Source organism: Hipposideros armiger, unplaced genomic scaffold (assembly GCF_001890085.2).
Source record: "Hipposideros armiger isolate ML-2016 unplaced genomic scaffold, ASM189008v1 scaffold_613, whole genome shotgun sequence".
Taxonomy (NCBI): Eukaryota; Metazoa; Chordata; class Mammalia; order Chiroptera; family Hipposideridae; genus Hipposideros; species Hipposideros armiger.
The window spans coordinates 545,391-562,438 of NW_017731963.1; the positions used below are offsets into that span (position 1 = coordinate 545,391).

The 17,048-nt window shown below is 52.2% G+C and overlaps 1 protein-coding gene across 1 annotated transcript in view; it reads left to right on the forward strand.

The window, feature by feature from the left end:
- The window catches only part of TGM2 (transglutaminase 2), a 32,716-nt gene extending 15,937 nt beyond the window's left edge, over positions 1-16,779 (forward strand). The window contains exons 6-13 of the mRNA XM_019625082.1: positions 437-614; positions 4,204-4,339; positions 4,999-5,102; positions 6,600-6,842; positions 8,505-8,777; positions 12,736-12,896; positions 13,993-14,129; positions 14,909-16,779. Coding sequence (XP_019480627.1) covers positions 437-614; positions 4,204-4,339; positions 4,999-5,102; positions 6,600-6,842; positions 8,505-8,777; positions 12,736-12,896; positions 13,993-14,129; positions 14,909-15,059 — 1,383 coding nt within the window. The 3' untranslated portion in view covers positions 15,060-16,779. The remainder of the gene's footprint in view (positions 1-436; positions 615-4,203; positions 4,340-4,998; positions 5,103-6,599; positions 6,843-8,504; positions 8,778-12,735; positions 12,897-13,992; positions 14,130-14,908) is intronic.
- Positions 16,780-17,048: the final 269 nt, after the last annotated feature.

Here is a 17,048-nt window from a genome sequence, read left to right on the forward strand (position 1 = left end):
CAGACGTGGGCAGGGGCCAGACCACGCAGACCTTGTGGGTCGCGGTCAGGAGGCTGGATTTTATTCTTGAGGGGATGGGAGTTGGGGGGAACGACGCTATCTGGGCAGGGGCCAGAACGGGTCTTTGTACAACTCAGATCCCACCTTGTCATTCTCCTGCCATCCCGCAGACACATCTCCAACATCTCCAACATCGCTTTCATGACCTCTCCACGGCCTCCTTTCCCCTTCTCTTTCAAGCACCCGGCGCTCCAGCCCCAGACATCGCTGATGTCCCACAGCCTGTCACGCCTTGGTACCTTTGCCCCTGCTGTTCCCTAATCCTGGACCTCCCTTCCCTGCTTTTCACCACCTGCTGAACTCATGCTCAGCCTGGCACAGCCACCCCCCCCCCTTCTCCCCAGACTTGGTCCCCCTGATGTCCTGTTGCTTGCAGGTCAACTGCAATGACGACAAGGGTGTGCTGTTTGGGCGCTGGGACAACAACTACCAGGATGGCATCAGCCCCATGTTCTGGATCAGCAGTGTGGACATCCTGAGGCGCTGGAAGAGCTACGGCTGCCAGAATGTCAAGTACGGCCAGTGCTGGGTCTTCGCCGCCGTGGCCTGCACAGGTGAGCTGCACGCTGAGGTGTGGGAAGGACCTGGAACCTTCTCTCAGCTCCGTGAACCCTGGGAGGGAAGCACAGAGAGTGCCGGAGCGGGAACAAAGAGACCCCAGGTCTGGCCCTGCCTCTGCCACCAAAGCCACCGATATATTGCTTGGCCTGGAGCCGGTGGCCGCTTCTCTCTGTTCCTTTTTCTAGCAACTATCCATGAGGTGGTTGTTAGGATCAAGGGATGTCATTTGGGAGGCAGTGCGGGCTCAGGGTTGAAAATATGGGCTTTGGAGCCAGGCACACCTGAATTAAAATCCCCACTCTTCCACTCACCTTGCTCTGTGACCTTGAGCATATGACTTCTTTCTGAACCTCAGTTTTCTCAGAGGTAGAAGGGGGGACAACAAGACCTACCTTCTAGGGTGGGTGTCACATAAAGCTGCTGGGTGTCACGGAACTTGACCCAGTGTAGCTCTTACTAAGTATGGCCTATTAATAACTTGATAATAATATTATCATTGATGTCAATAGAGAAAGGACTTTCTAAAATGCGGAGGAGGAAAAGATAAAGCAATTTAAAACCAAAAGAGGGAAATAAGTCTCTCAAATATCTTGAAAATTTGAGCCCAGAAAAAGGCGGAAGGTGATTCCAGGGCAGATGATGATGTTTAGGAGAATGGGTTAGTCTCACATACCCGTTGGAAACACAGAATCTGGAGTCAAGGCTGGAACGCAAACCCCAGGTCTGCTTCTTACCAAATTTGTGTGCCTTTGGGTAAATCACTTAACTCCTCTGAGCCTCAATTCTATTATATGTAAAACGGGCATAATAGTGCCTTTAGCCTGGGGTGGTTGTAAGGATTAAATAAGGTAACATATGTGAAATGTTTAAAATGTTTGCAGGTGCCTAACAGCAAATATTTATATAGCGCTGCTGCTTATTACTAATATTATTATTATTATTATCATTATTATTATTATTATTATTGGGCTCAGGAAATCTAAGAAGCTTATCTCAGGTTCCCCACTTTTCTGACTCCAAGACCAGTGCTCAGGCCCAGAGAAGGGTCTTCAAGAGCCCCAGCACTGTTCTCCACATGAGCAGGCAGGGTAGGGATAGCTTGGCCCCAGTTCCCAGCCAGACTGTCTCTTGCCTGTCACCACTCTACCCTGTGTCTTCTGCCCCCTGTGACCTCTGACTTCCTCTTTCTCATGGAAAGTCTCCCATCCTAGGTCCTTCTCTCTGAGGGCCCTAAAACATGTTTGCTCAGAGAACTCCATGGGTTTCCTAGAGAAGCCCCACCATCCATAGTCTGGGTCCCCAAGCTCCCCTGCAGATTCCTTCTTCACCCTGAGCTGTGGCCACTTATAGGTTTAGCTGCAGATCTTACCCTTGACTGTCCTCTTCCCAAGGCCAGGGCTGAGTCAGGGTTCTTGCAGCCTCCTCCCAGGCCTGGCATGTAATGGAGCCACGGAAAACTTGGTCAAACGAGGGGCCGTCTGACCTCCTTGGCCCCAGGGTTTCTTCAGGAAGCCAGGTGGTGTGCATTGGTCCATGGACGCCGGTGTCAGACTGCCTGCTTGATCCCAGCTCTGCCTCCAAAGCCTTGAGCAAGAGAATTGGTGCCTCAAAGACTCAGTTTCCTCACCTGTAGAATGGAAACAGTGATGACCCACCTAATTCACTTGTAAGGGAACTTGTAAACCCTGGGGAGGTGTCCATTAGCACAGTCTCTGGTTCAGGTTTGGTTTGGGTTGGGGGATGCTGAGGGAAGCTGTGACCTCAGCTGGATCCTGGAGCATTTTCTCAATGTCTGCAAGTTGGTGAACACTGCCTAGACAGACATTTGCAGCGATGGGCATTGTGACACACTTTGCTGTTCCACCCTGGGCACTCACTGGGCAGACAAGACTGCCCCACACCCAGTGCCTCTCTGAATCATCACAACGTCCCAGCAAGTTGCTATTCTTAGCTCCACTTAGAGGAGGAAACAGAGGCCCAGACAGGGGAAGTGGTTTGCCCAAGGTCACACAGCTGGTGAGCAGCACAGCTGGGCTGGCAACCAGGTGTACTTGGTTCTGGGGCAGCCTCCTGGCCTTAGGCTGTGACGATGAGGCTCCCTGGGGCACCATCCCTGGGACAGGAGTGGTACCTTGCTCCTTGGACAGTGGGGACAGGAGGCTGTTGGCATGGCAGGGCAGAGACTGGGGTTGAAACGCCTGCCTTCGCTCAGGGCAGCCAAGAGTTGAGACTCTGCCCCGGCCTCAGGGCACAGGAACCAGGCAAGAGGTGGAGACTCATAGCTGCTTCTTCCTGTGCCCACACTTCTGGCCAGAATCCAGGGCCATCTGGGAAGCTCTTGCCCTGGTTCATGGTGGACAAAGGGCACATCCCTGCCGTTCCCCATGACTCAGAGACTCAACCCCAGTCCAAACTAAAAGTGAAACAAAAGTCCTATAGGTTACACTGAATAGGGCTTTTTTGTTTCACTTCCTGTTTTAGATATTTACTTTCTTTATCCAACCTTGAGACTAGGTTACTCCTACCGTAATATACTGTAAATATACTTTAAAAAGTGAGGGAGTCAAAGCACCCATAATTCCATCTGCCAGGAGCACCCAGCACCGCCATTTGCGCAAGATACGTGCCCAGGGTTTTCCTCTTCCCAGTTCATCCCGTCTCTTTCTCACCTGTCATTGCAACAACAGCCCCTTTCCCCAGTTACTATGGTGTAAACCTCTCTGTAAACGGTGCTTTGGCGTGAATGCAGGGCCCGCCCCCACCCACCATGGTGTCCCAATACATCTTATGACACTGCACCTGTACCCTGACCCCATTTTCCAGAAGAGGACACAAGGCCCAGATAGGTGAAGGGACTGGCCCTAGGTCACACAGCTGGGGCTTGAATGGAAGGTCTCCTGACCTCTGTTCCCTGCCCACACCTTCACCCCATTTGACAACATGGTCTGTGCCAGGCCTGTGCCGGGCTCTGGCGATATTAAATAAGACAGGTTCCATCACTGCTCTCAGAGGACTGAGTAAAGAACCCCTCGCCTGCCTGTATGCTGAGAACGATGGTGAATCGCTAGTCTTACTATGAATGCAAACGATGAGGCAATCTAAGCCTGGGAGGGTGGCGTTTCTGGCAGAGTGAACGGTAAACGCCAATGCCCAGTGACCGGTGGGAGTGTGACTTTCTGGAGGAACAGAGAGAAGGCCAATGTGGCTGGAGCAACGTGCAGGAGGAGGTCAGGGCCTTGACCCTGCAGGGCCAAGGGACCACAGTGGGAGGTCTGGCCTTGACCTCAAGGGCCATGGGGCGCCATTGAAGGGTTAGCCAAGGAGTGTTGGTGCCAGATTTGCATTGTAGTCTTCTTCCGTCAGCTGTGATGGGAGGGGGACAGCGTGGTCATGGGGCGACCAGTAAGGTGGGCACCATTGTCCAGGTAAGAGGATGACACACACCCTTACCAGCTGGACAGTGGGTCCAGTGCTCACTGGGGTGCATATGAGCATGTGGAGGCCCAAAGCAGGGCAGACACCTTGAGATCCTCATCTTCACCCCTAACCCCTCTCTCCATCGCACCCCACCCCCATCCCCAGTGCTTCGGTGCCTCGGTATCCCCACCCGAGTCGTGACCAACTATAACTCGGCCCATGACCAGAACAGCAACCTGGTCATCGAGTACTTTTACGACGAGTATGGGGCGTTCCAGCGTAAGAGGAGCGAGATGATATGGTGAGATGAGGCCCAAGGTCTGGAGTAGGGGCCGGTGGGGAGGGTCCCTGGGAAGACTTCTCAGAGGAGGTTTCACTTGAATTGGGTTTAAAAGTTCAACAATATTTGGACAAGGGGAAACAGGCCTTGGGGAGGGTTCTCCAGGCGGGGACGGACAGCATAAACCAAGGCCAAAAGGAGGGAAAGGCAGTGCACAAATGCATGAAAGGGCATTCGAGAGAATATGTTGCTGGGAGTCTGGTGGGGGGCCTGGGTTTCCAGTGATCCCCAAAGGCTTCCAACTGGGAAAGAGACATGCTGACAAGCTCGGAACAGGCAGCCTGCAGGGGAGAGATTGGAGGTGGGGGTTGGGGTGTGACCTGGGCAGGTGGTGAGGAGATCTAAAGCACTGGAAAAGAGACAGGGCTGAGAAATGAGTCGGTCACATCGGTGAGACTTGGGGAGCCACTGAAATGGGAGAGAGGCAGGAGAGGCACTGAGAATGACTCCCAGCGCAGGAGTGAGCACCTGGCTAGGGCCTCCAGGGAGAACAGCAACAACGAGGAGTGTCAGGGGACCATGCTGAGCTCAGCTTAGGACAAGGCGCGTGGACTGTCGGGGGAGGCAGCTGAATGTCTCAGTTTGAGTCCTGGCTAACAGCCTGCTTCCTTTCCCAACAGGAATTTCCACTGCTGGGTGGAGTCGTGGATGACCAGGCCAGACCTGAAACGGGGGTACGAGGGGTGGCAGGCCATCGACCCCACGCCCCAAGAGAAGAGTGAAGGTGAGTCGCATGGCCCCCTTACCTAGATGAGGAAACTGAGGCTCACAGAGCACTCACCCAGAGTCCCTCAGCTAGAGATCGCAAGGCTGGCATTCTAACCCAGGTCTGGCTGACTCCCAAGGCCATTGATTGGCTGGTCCACACCCGCGTGGGAGGGACCTCACGGGTAATTTATAATATGCTTCTTTATCATTTCAAATTCATTCACGCCCATTGTGGAAAACAGAAAAATAAGGAGAAGCACAAAGAAAAAAACTAAATCGCATCTTTGTCCTCTCCCTTCAAAAGGATCACTGACGTTCGCACACAGCTTCCAGTCATTTGCAATTATATACTCGTTCGTATTTGTCTTTCATTTAGTGAAGCCAAATGACTCCTTTCTCAGAATAATATTTTTAAATTCATAGGCTATAATACCTAGGGTTACAAAGGAAACTAGTTACATTGAAATATAGCTATCAAAAAAAATTTTTTAATACATATGTGATATAATAATATACCCTTTACGTAAAAAGATCTAGTGGTAGAACTAATAAATTTGACAATGTGGTGGTAGAGATGGGCCTACGTGATATCTCCAACTAATATCTGGGACAACTAATAAAGGGATATGAAAGTATCCATGGTTTTTATGGGCGATGAGTCACAGTGCGCCTAAGACTACGGTTTGCGTCTGGCTTTCACAATCAAAGGAAGTGCTACCAAAGTACAGTGAAAATAAACGTGTAAGTTTTTTTTTCCCATCCAAGTTCATGGACCTCTGGATTCTATTTGCTGTGCCTTGGGGGAGTCCGTGGACCCTGAGTAAAGAACTCTGGCTGCATGTGGGCTTTTTTGCTGGCTCTGTCACTTCTCCATATGCCATTAGCATTTCTCTATCAGGCAGTGTTCTGTGATTTGAATGTTAATTTAGTGTTCCGGTGTTCCATCCAATGGATGCACCGGAATATCGCTATCCAGCCTCTAGTCCTCAGCTTTTAAATTTGTGACTAGTTTGAGGCCATTGTAAACCACACTGAGTGTATGTCCAGCCCTAAGGGCAACTCTCCCCATGGGCAAAAAATAAGACAGATACACTGCCTTCTGAAGCACGCACTGCCTACTGCCTGGCTCCCTCAGTTCCTTAGGAGGCCTTGGGGTATTCTTCTGCCTTAGTTATCACTTACAGAACAGCTAGCTAGTATATGCAAATCCTCATTGTGTAAGTACAAATATCGTCGCCAGAGGAAACTGAGGCTCAGAGAAGTTAAGCAACAACCCCAAGGTCACACAGCTAATAAGAGGCAGAGTTGAGACTGGAACCCTAAAGGTTGGGCTTCAAAGTCTCCATCCTTAATGCTTACCCGATGCTACCTTCCTAGAAGTGGAGTCCCTAAATCAAAGGTCTGTATAGTCTCAAGATTTTTTGCCATGTGTGGTTGAACTGCAGACGGCTTTGGCGGGTGCCGCCCTCCCCTCAGCCCAGGCCTGTCTCTCTTTCCTCCTTCCTCCAACCAGGGACATACTGCTGTGGCCCGGTTCCAGTGCGTGCCATCAAGGAAGGTGACCTGAGCACCAAGTACGACGCGCCTTTTGTCTTCGCGGAGGTCAATGCCGATGTGGTGAGCTGGATCCAGCAGGAGGATGGGTCCGTGCACAAGTCCGTCAACAGCTCCATGGTTGTGGGGCTGAAGATCAGCACCAAGCGCGTGGGCCGTGACGAGCGGGAGGACATTACCCACAACTACAAGTACCCAGAGGGTGGGTGCACCACTTGCTCAGAGCTTTCCGCGCTGCCTTGCAGATAAGCCGCCCATTTTACCAGCCCAGTGGGCGTGCACGCGTGTGCACGTGTGCATGTGTGCACGTGTGCTTGTGTGCACGTGTGCATGTGTGCGTGCATGTGTGTGTGTGTGTGTGTGTGTGTTTTATTTGGCAGCCTGCACACAACCAGACCCGTAAGTTACTCTTCATTCTAGGAAATTCCTTAGAAATAGTTGCAAATGTACCACACACACTAGAAGACAAGGGTAGAGCATTGTTCATTTAGGAAAAGAATTCTGTATTCTACAAAAGGATTCCATTTGGTTTTTAAGCCTCACTTTTTTGGTTGGTTTGACTCAATCAAACTGAAGGGGATGGCTGTTACATAGGAGAGGCATGCAACAGAAAAATTAATGATGTGTATTAACAGAGTGGGACCTACAGCTGCAGATGGACAATGCCATGCTTTTTTATTGTGACGTATTTGTACTAGAGAGGCTTGGAAATCCCGAGGGACCCTGGAGGCTTGGAAATCCCGAGAGACCCTGGAGAGGCTTGCACCCTCCTTGATGCAACGTAGCTGTGTTTATTTTTGCAGTATCTCCCATATAGCTGAGGAAGTAAGCATGCAGGTGGATGAGGAAGGGTTAAATGAAAAAGAAATGGACCGAGAGAAACTTCAAGATTAGATGGATTCAATCAGACACAAAGATGAGGCTTCTTTCTGCTACTAATGTTAAACCAGTAGGAGAAAATACGACGTGGCTTATTTTTTAAATTGGATGTGAACACATCCAACAGCCAATACAATTCGATAGATGTTTTCTAAGCATCTACCGTGTACCAAGCACAGTGGGGCTCACAGAGACGACTACGAAACCATAGCCCCTGCCCACCTCTGACCCGCACTGACTTTCCAGGGCTGACTGGGGGTTGGCTATTTCGTGGCCATGGTGTAGGTGGAAGGGACAAAACAGAAGGAAAAGGTGCTTTCCCTGGCCTCTGAAAGGTCTAGAGCGAATGGTTTGATAGAAGAAATAGATATGTGCCTAGTAACACCTGGGAAAAAATAAAAAATAAAAGGAGCATAAGAGAGAGGTGAACAGAGCCTAAAAGTGGGACAGCCATTCCTGCTTGAGAGCTCCACAGGTTAGGGAGGGGAGGGAAAGGAATTCAAGGAGACATAATCCCTGTGCAGGCGAGAAAGTTTGTATTGTATCAGTGCTTACTATGTACCAAGCACTGTTGTAGGCATTGGGTATGACTTAAAGATAAGTAAACACAGTCTTAGTCCTTAAGCAGCTCAAGAGCGTAAGCACATAAACAGAAAACAATTTGGGGAGCTAAATAAAAAGAACATGACAGGCTATAGGCCACTATGAAATTCCAGAAAACATTGTGATACATTCATCATGGGGAAGGAGTGGTCAAGAAGGCTTCCTGGAGGAGGGATCATAGGGGGCTGGGTCTTGAGGGATGTGTACGAGTTCACTTGTGGAAAGTAAAGAAAATATTCTTTCCTCCTCTGGCACAGAAATGTAGAAAAGGGGCTCATTTGGGGCTGATCTGAGTCACCAGGAAAAGCCAGCTCTCCCTGCCCCAGCCTCCCTCTCACTGGAATAGGTTCTAGCCATGAAGCTCTCTTCCCTCTCCCCACAGGGTCCCCAGAGGAGAGGGAAGCCTTCAAGAGGGCCAATCACCTGAACAAGCTGGCTGAGAAAGAGGAGACGGGGATAGCCATGCGGATCCGTGTGGGCCAGAGCATGGCAATGGGCACTGACTTCGATGTCTTCGCTCACATCACCAATAACACCGCCGAGGACCACACCTGCCGCCTCCTGCTCTGTGCTCGCACTGTCAGCTACAACGGAATCCTGGGGCCCGAGTGTGGCACCGAGGACCTGTCCGATCTTACCCTGGAGCCCTACTCCGGTAAGGCCCTGCTTTCCTGGGTTCGTTGTTGACCACTGATTGACATGCTAGGTGGTGCTGTGAGCTCTCAATGTGTGCAATTTACCTCACAGACAGACACTCGCACTTATTCTGGGTCAGGCCCTGTCCTAATCGCTTTATAAATATCAACCCATTTAATTCTTATAACAAAGGTGGGAGGTGGAGCCTTTTATTGCCCCCATTTTCCAGATGAGAAGACGAAGCACAGAAAGGTTAAGTAACTTTCCCAAGGCCACACAGTTAGGAAGTGACAGGACTGAGACTTGAACCTATCGTTTTAGCAACTATACCGTGTTGTTGCTTAGTGAGGCAGCGCAGAGTCTGGTCTTCCCCACTGTCCCGTCCCCCGCCCCCCCAGCAGCCCAATCCTGTCTTCTGCACTGGAAGGCTGCAGGCATGAGGAAGGCAGTGAAAACGTCCTCTGAGGGTCCCGCTCGCTGTGTCGCCTAGGCGGATGGCTGCCTCCCTCAACCTCAGTGTCCCCATCAGGCACATGGAAGTCATGACCTGACAATTCAGGACTGTCTGGCAGGGAAGAGGCCATGCATACCGTTGGCACGTAATACCTGGGAACCAGTATGCTAATACACAGAGCTGGTGGCGAGGCCCAGGGCATGGAGTGCTCTGTGTTTACGAAAGCTGTTGGTCCTCCCCTCTACTCTTGCCTGTCACCCATAATGTTTCCTCTTTTTCATGACCTCTGCCTTGGCCCTTGGCCCCATGGGCTGGCACGTGGGGCACAGCCTTCCAGTGCCTAAGAAGTCCTGTCTGTTTCAGGCAGGGGGCCTGTGGTATGGACAGTGTCACCTCCTGGCTTTCCTGTCTCGGGCCCACATGGGCACCCCTGGAACCACACACCCAGAGCAGATCTTCTGTTAGGGTCCCTGAGCAAGGGCTAAGCCCTCAGGAGCAGCCACTTGGCATCAGGGCTGGGGCCCCAACACTTACACTGTTGAACGGTCTGTTTTGAGGCCAGCCAGGCTGGTTTTGAATCTGGCCTCTACCATCTGCTAAAAGTACAACCTTGGGCGGCACGAACATGCTCTCTGAGCCTCAAATCATACTCATCCATTAAATGGGACAGCAGCGCACCCATGTGAGGTGTGAGGACTGAAGGGACACACGTGTACTCGGCGGGGGAGGGGGTGTCTGGAAAGTGTAAAGTGGTGCCTGGACATGGTGGGGCTCTTCAGTCCTTGCTGAGCAGGTGTGCAAAGAGGCATGCGGAGGCCGAGAAGCCCCGTGGACCTTTCCTGGACACTCGCTGTGCCAAGCCGTGGGCTCAGTGCTGGGCTCAGTGGTGCCTGAGTCCCTGCCAACCTTGATGGCATGGAAAGACCCAGCTCACACCTCTGCATCCAGGCCTCCAAGCATCAGGAGCGGGGGCCCATCCCTGCGGGTGTGTGGGATGGGCAGGACACCCAAGTTCTAGTTCCAGCAATTCTGTCAACAGGCTATTTCTCTTCTCCATCCCAGGCCTCAGGTTCCCCGTTAGTACACAGGCTGGATCCTCTTTGTAGAGCCCTTCCACCCTCTTCATGTGAATGCTCATGTGTCGGTTCCTTCTCATGGTCGGAACCGCTTCAAAGGGAGGAAGTGTCCTTCTTGGAATGTGTGGCATGAAGTGAACTTCAGCTTGGGCCAATGATGGCAGAATAACTTCCTCCCAGGCCTCTGCTAAGTCACCCTTTGCCTCCCAGATACCATCAGGTCCCTGGAGTATCATTCTGTGCTCACCACAGAGGGGTCCCCCCTGCTGTGTCATCAACCCACCAGGGACACAGCCTACAGGGAGAGAGAGGGCAGAGGTCCTGTGTGCTACCTTCAGGCTGCAAGGCAGAGCTAGTGCTGGGTGACTATGCCAAGCTCCAATGCCAAGCTCAACCTCAGATAGATTCTTTCACCCTTGGAGACCCCTTAGACTTTGCCTGAGTTGCTTATTAATCTTTGGGGGATTTCCATGTGCTGGTGGACAGGAAGCCAGGCCTAGGACAGCTGAACAGAATCCAGTTGCCCCCTCCCTTCCCCTTCCTGCCCCCACCCTTTGTTTCTCTCCTCCTTTACTCCTCCAGGTGGGTCACCAGGAATGCAGCCAGCGTGGCCTTGGGGATCACACCCACGGCATCTTCCAGAACAGGGAAAACCATTTAAAGAATGACTGAAACTGACCGTACACATTTCCTCATCTCAGCCAGCATGTGGCCCAAGGCCAAGGCTGTGGTTCAGGCCAGCAGAAAGCAGTTCTCAAAGGTTCAGCCCCACCCTGTTTCAGCCTCCTGGAAAAGTCAACAGTTAGGGCCATGTCCTCCAAACTCCTGGAGGATAATGTTCTCTTTCTTTCCTGTGGAGCGGGTCAGAGTTTCCACTCTGCCCCACCAGGCCCTGACCCAGGAATTTTCACTCCTTTTTGTCCCTTTTGGCAGAAGATTTGGTTTTCTTCCCCCCACGTCATCTAGTCCCAGATCCACCCTGGGAATGAACGGCTACAGGGCTGGGCACACGAATGCAGCCTTTTCCAAAGGGTGGGACGTGGACCATCGCGTGCCCACCAGGGTCTAGCCCTTGACTCACATGGTAAGAAAGGGACTGTCTCTTAGGTCTTCACAGTCCTTCAAATGACCTCATGGGGACAGCTCAGTGGGTGTTCATTGGTCTTAGCATCCCTAACCCTTGCTAATCTCCCTCTTCTAACAGCAAGCTCAGGTTTCCAAGTCAGAGCTCACAGCAGGCAAGACTATGTCACCGAATTGAAAAAGCAGGACTTTGCTTGTATTTATTTTTACCGGTTACCTTTTATGTATGGGACATAAGACGAGTTTGCTGGGAATAAGGATGAAAAATCTCCCTAAGCAACAAAGGTTACAAAGAATCAAGTGTGGGGACTGAAAGAAAAATGATGAGCAGATAATGAGGATAGATTCAGATGTGCGAACAATCGTGTGAATGGCTGGAGTTTGGGAGACGTTGGTCTAGTACAGGTAGGGAGAGGACAGGTGGCAGAAAAAGAGGCAGCAGCCTCTCCTGTCATGGCACTGGGATGATGACAAGAGGTTAGCTGGGCCCCAGGGATCCTAAAAACTGTCCCTCCAGGGCTCTTGTTTGACAGGGGAGGCTGAGAAGCAGCAGAGGGATTTGCCCAAGTTTCTCTGTGACCAAGTGGACAAGCAGGGCCTGGCACAGGCCTGCAGAGTCTCAGTCCTGTGCTCTTTTCACTGCTCCTTCCTGCCTCCTACAGGCAGACCCCTGGTGCCTCTGGGCCTCAGTGTTCTTGTCAGAAAAATGGGTCTAAAAAGTCACATTGCGTTTCTCTGCAGTGGACAGGGTTGGCCCTGTTGCCTTTTTTCTCACTCCCCCTTCACTGTGTGGCGTTTGCTCTGAAATAACCTCTGCTCTTAACTTTGCCAGTGTGTCAGGGTGCCGATTGTCTGGGGAAACAGAACAGAGGAGGAACAGGAAAAACGGGGGGCGGGGGGGGTCATCTTCCCAGGCTCACACAGCCAGTCAGTGGCCAAGCAGGGCCAGGTCTCCCGATCTGAGCACTTACTGGCAGAAGTGTTTCTTCATCTGTAAAATGGGTACAATCTTACCAACCTTAAAAGCGGGGAGTTGGGGGAGGGGCGGGGTGGACTGAGGTCCTGAGAGTGGAATGACTTGCCCAGCATTACCAGTTAGCAAAGGGTGGAGGCAAGATTTGAACCCTGGCCTGTTGGTGTTCAGCACTTCCCCTATCAGCTGTGCTGCCTCCCCTCCAGCCCCTCCCTGGAAAACCTAGAGCTGAGGCAGGTGGGGGAACGGCCTGGGGTCTGGCCTAGCCATTCACCAGCTGTGTGAGCTCCAGTGCATTCTCTCCATTCTCTGCGCCTTGTGGAGATGCCAGAGGAGGAGGGGGGGGGGCATGACTGAGCTGTTACGTGTACTCTCCCCGCTCTCCCTGCAGAGAAGAGCATTCCCCTTCGAATCCTCTATGAGAAGTACTGTGACTGCCTGACGGAGTCGAACCTCATCAAGGTACGGGGCCTCCTCATCGAGCCGGCTGCCAACAGCTACCTGATGGCCGAGAGGGACATCTACCTGGAGAATCCAGAAATCAAGATCCGGGTAAGGGACGGGCTGGGCTGGGCAGGGCGGGGGCCCAGGACAAGCCCAGGGCTGGGCTTGCACACACCTCATGGGGCAGGCCTCATGCACACACCTCCATCTTTGCACCCTTAAGATCGTTGACATCTCAGGGAGCCTCCAATGTTGGCTTCACCAAAGAAAAGCATCATGAAGCCAAAAGAATGTGGGACTCAGTCTCTATGAATCCTAGGATCTCAGAGCGGTAGGGTTATGGAATTTAGGGGCTCTCAGAATCATGACCCTTAAATGCTAACCTCCTAAGTCTAGATCCTCAGAGCCGGGGGCCCTGGTAGGGCAGGGAAGTAACAGACTCTGGCGTCTGACTGCCTGGGTTTGTGCCTGGATGACTCTGGGCATGTTACTTTGCCCCCTTCTGTGCCTCAGTTTATTCCTCTGTAAGATGGATGTTTTACAGATTAAATGTGCATCCACAGGAAGCTTACAGAACATTTGCCAGTGCATTATAAATTCTAATAAAAGCTGACTATCATCATCATTATCATAGTGAATCACTTCAAGGAGCCACAGCCCCAGCATCCCAAATGCAACAGTTACAAATAAATAGTAAAGCGTGGAGGGGGATGGGACGAGCAGTGTGTGCGACACTCTGCTAGGAGTTTGCACATTTTAGCTCAGTAATCCCCATGAGAACCCTGTGGTCAGGCATTTCTCTCCCATAGAAAGAAACTAAGACTCAGAGAGGGTAGTGACTTTCCCAGGGTCACACAGTGAGAAAAGGGCAGAAATCAGCTGGCTTCAAAGCCTGTGATCTTTCCACTCCTGACCCTAGAACAGCGAAGGCACTTTATACCCCCTCTGGGTTGCATGGAGCCTCACTGCAGCTCCACGCAGGAGGCCCAGACAGGTATCATCACCTTTGTGTTCCAGATGAGGAAACTGAGGCACAGAGGTGGGGAATGGGCGTGGCAGAGTGGGCATGGCGTTGTTCAGCAAACATTGGGCCAAATTGCAGCAAATACAGAGATGACCCAGCCAGGACTCTGCCTGCCCTTGAGGGGCTCTGGGCCTGTTCCCTCAGTGCTGCCCTTGACATCTGCCCCTTGCCCTCTCCCAGGTCCTGGGAGAGCCCAAGCAACACCGCAAGCTGGTGGCTGAGGTGTCCCTACGGAACCCACTCACCATAGCACTGGGAGGTTGCACGTTCACCGTGGAGGGGGCCGGCCTGACTGAGGAGCAGAAGACCGTGGAGGTGTAAGTGCCCGTCACTCCAGCCTGGAGACCTGGGAGCAGAGGGCAAATGCTAATGGAGGGAAGGGCTACCCTACATACGGCACCAAACTCCCACCGAGAGCCCCTCTTCTCATCCCCCCCCCCACACACACACCTGTCCAATATACCCCCCCATATTTCCTCCTAAACATTCTCAGGGCAGAGTTCCCACCTTCAGATCCTCCCAACACCCCACCACGTTAGCTGTGTTCCATGCACGCGCCTTCACAAACCCGAACAGTTACACATTCGATCACTAAGCACCCGCTCCCGACACACGTGTCCTGGCATAAACACAGGCATCTGCACCCTGATTGTCTACAGAGGTGTGTGGACACACACATGCATGTGTGTATGCATCCTCCTAGGAACATATCTACGTATGTACACAGATACAAACACACACACTTCTTATCTTTTACTTTTTTATTATAATGTAACTTACATACAGTACAGAACACAGAATCATGCATGTACATCTCAATGCATTCTCACCCATGGGCACCTGAGCACACCCACTCTTACCCCCAAGCACACCATCACGTCCACGTGGGCTCACGCACACACACGAGCCCCCCTCCACATAGGAAGGCAGATTGCCCAGGACCTCAGAGAGTGGTCAGTGGGCCCATTTTATTCTTGTTGGCATTAAGCTGTACATCCGTGCTAAGTTCTCAGGAGTCATACGTCATCCTGGCCTGACTCCATTATGGGGACCAGGCCTGGGTCCTTCTCCTCACCCTCTTCCACTCTCTCCACAGCTCAGACCCCGTGGAGGCAGGGGCAGAAGCCAAGGTGAGGGTGGACCTGCTGCCCCTCCACGTGGGCCGCCACAAGCTGGTGGTGAACTTCGAGAGTGACAGGCTAAAGGCCGTGAAGGGCTTCCGGAACGTCATCGTTGGCCCCCCCTAAGGGACGCCTGTGCCCAGCCCCACCTCAGCCAGCCAAGAGCCCACAACTTGACCCCCAATCTTTATCCCAAATTAATGAGCAAAATTTCCCCCCTTTGAGTCCCAGACCCCAGGTCAGGGGTAGGCTGCCTACCCCTGGGAGGGTGGGGGAGTTATTTGGAATATAAATACTTCTGGCCCATCTTGTCCCCTGAGCCTGGTTCCCATCCCCCCTTTACCTGTAAGGAATGTTCTGTACCTCCACATGGGAGACTTGACCTTGGCTGACTGGGCCTGGGGAGGTGGAGGAGGGACCCACGCCTCCCTGTCCAGCCCAGATGTCATTTGGAAAGCTACTGACCACCCGCCATATTGTCTGATCTACTCCGTAGCCCCTAGAAGCAAGCAAAAAAGAGACAGTGTGTCCTTCGGCTGACTCAAGGAACTCAACACCCCACATGCCCTGCACCCCTACCCCAGACTGTGCCCAAGCCCCAGGGGCCCTTGGGATAGACAGAGCAGGTAGGGATGGGAGGGTCCCTGATATAGGCCAGGCTTAAGCTTCTCCCACATCCCAGAAGCTCTGGCCCACAGTCCCCTACCCTCCTCACTATGGCGAGGCACGTAGTATGTGCCAGGTGCTTCCTGTAGTTGCTGGTGCTCACGCGGCCACCAACCCATTTAATCACCACAGGAACCTGCAGAGTGGGAGCTGCTTTCACAGTGAGGGGACTGAGGCTTGGCGAAGGGCGGTGGTTCATTTCACACCGGCTAGCTCGTGGATATTTGCAAGTCTGGGTATTGTGAAGGCATGAGAACAGAGTCTGGGCCGTCTGACTCCAAGTCCAGCATCCAATTCATGACACCAGACTTGACCTGAGAATGTCAGAGAGGCCATGTGGGACCAGCCCTGGGCTGGAGCCCCAAGACCGGCCAGCCACTGCCTTCTTCTCCTCTCTGGGCCTCGGTGTCCTTTTTGGTCAGTGGAGAGGTTGATCCAGTTCATCTCCAAGGCCCTCTCGCTCTGCAACTCGGATGCTTTGTATGACCAAGTCTTGCAAATGCCAGCGAGTCTTATTCCCTGGCTCCACAGAGACTTAGGCCAAAGACCCAGGATGTTTCTGAAAGTGAAACCATGACCATGATCACCATTCTGCCCCCCGCCCAGTGCAGGTCCCCCACCTTCCTTCAAATCCCAATTCTAGGGGAAAAGAGCCCCGGAGGCCCCTGTCCTCCCCGTGAGCCCACCCATCGCAATGCTTAGACTTCACAAGTGCCTTAGCTGCCTGTCCTGGTCACTAACCAACAAGGTTGGCACCTCATCCACCGACTTTTTGCAGGACCATGGCCTTGGAACACAGCCCTTGCCCCTTAGTAAGCTTGGAGAGCCCCTGAGTTGTCATCTCTGAGTTCATCCCCCACACTCCGCATGTGACTAGGCCCCCCTCATTCTGGACGAGGGAGATAAGGAGCATTCTCTAACTGGGGTGGGGTCACAGCCTCCAGGGCCCCCAAAAGCCCAGAGAGGGACTTGGGGAAAGTCATACTGATGCACTTAGAACTTTCTGCTTTGCACAGGGAAGAATCACAAAATGAGCCAACACGTATGTTCCTATTATAAATATTGCTCTATTTCTCTATGGTTTTATAAAATGCTTTGGGGTTCCAAGCAGACAGTAGATATGCTTTTGAGCCACAAGTAGTGAGCACTGAAATAAAAGAGTTTATTTTTCACATTCAAACAAGCTTGGTCTGGTCTTCTTCACACCTTTGAGGAGGGTGGATGGGTGAGCTCATTGACATTGGGACTCGCCACCTCCTGCCTAAGAGCCTTCCCCCAGCCTTAGCCCCTCCCCCAGGCCTAAACTTTAATGGCATTCAGGGCTCTACACAGTCTGGGCCCATCTCTAGCCTCTTCCTTGAACAAACCATGTTTGGGCCACAATGAACTTCACATATCCCTCCAAACACCCTGTGCACTTATCAGCCTCTTAGCTTTTGTATGTTTGGT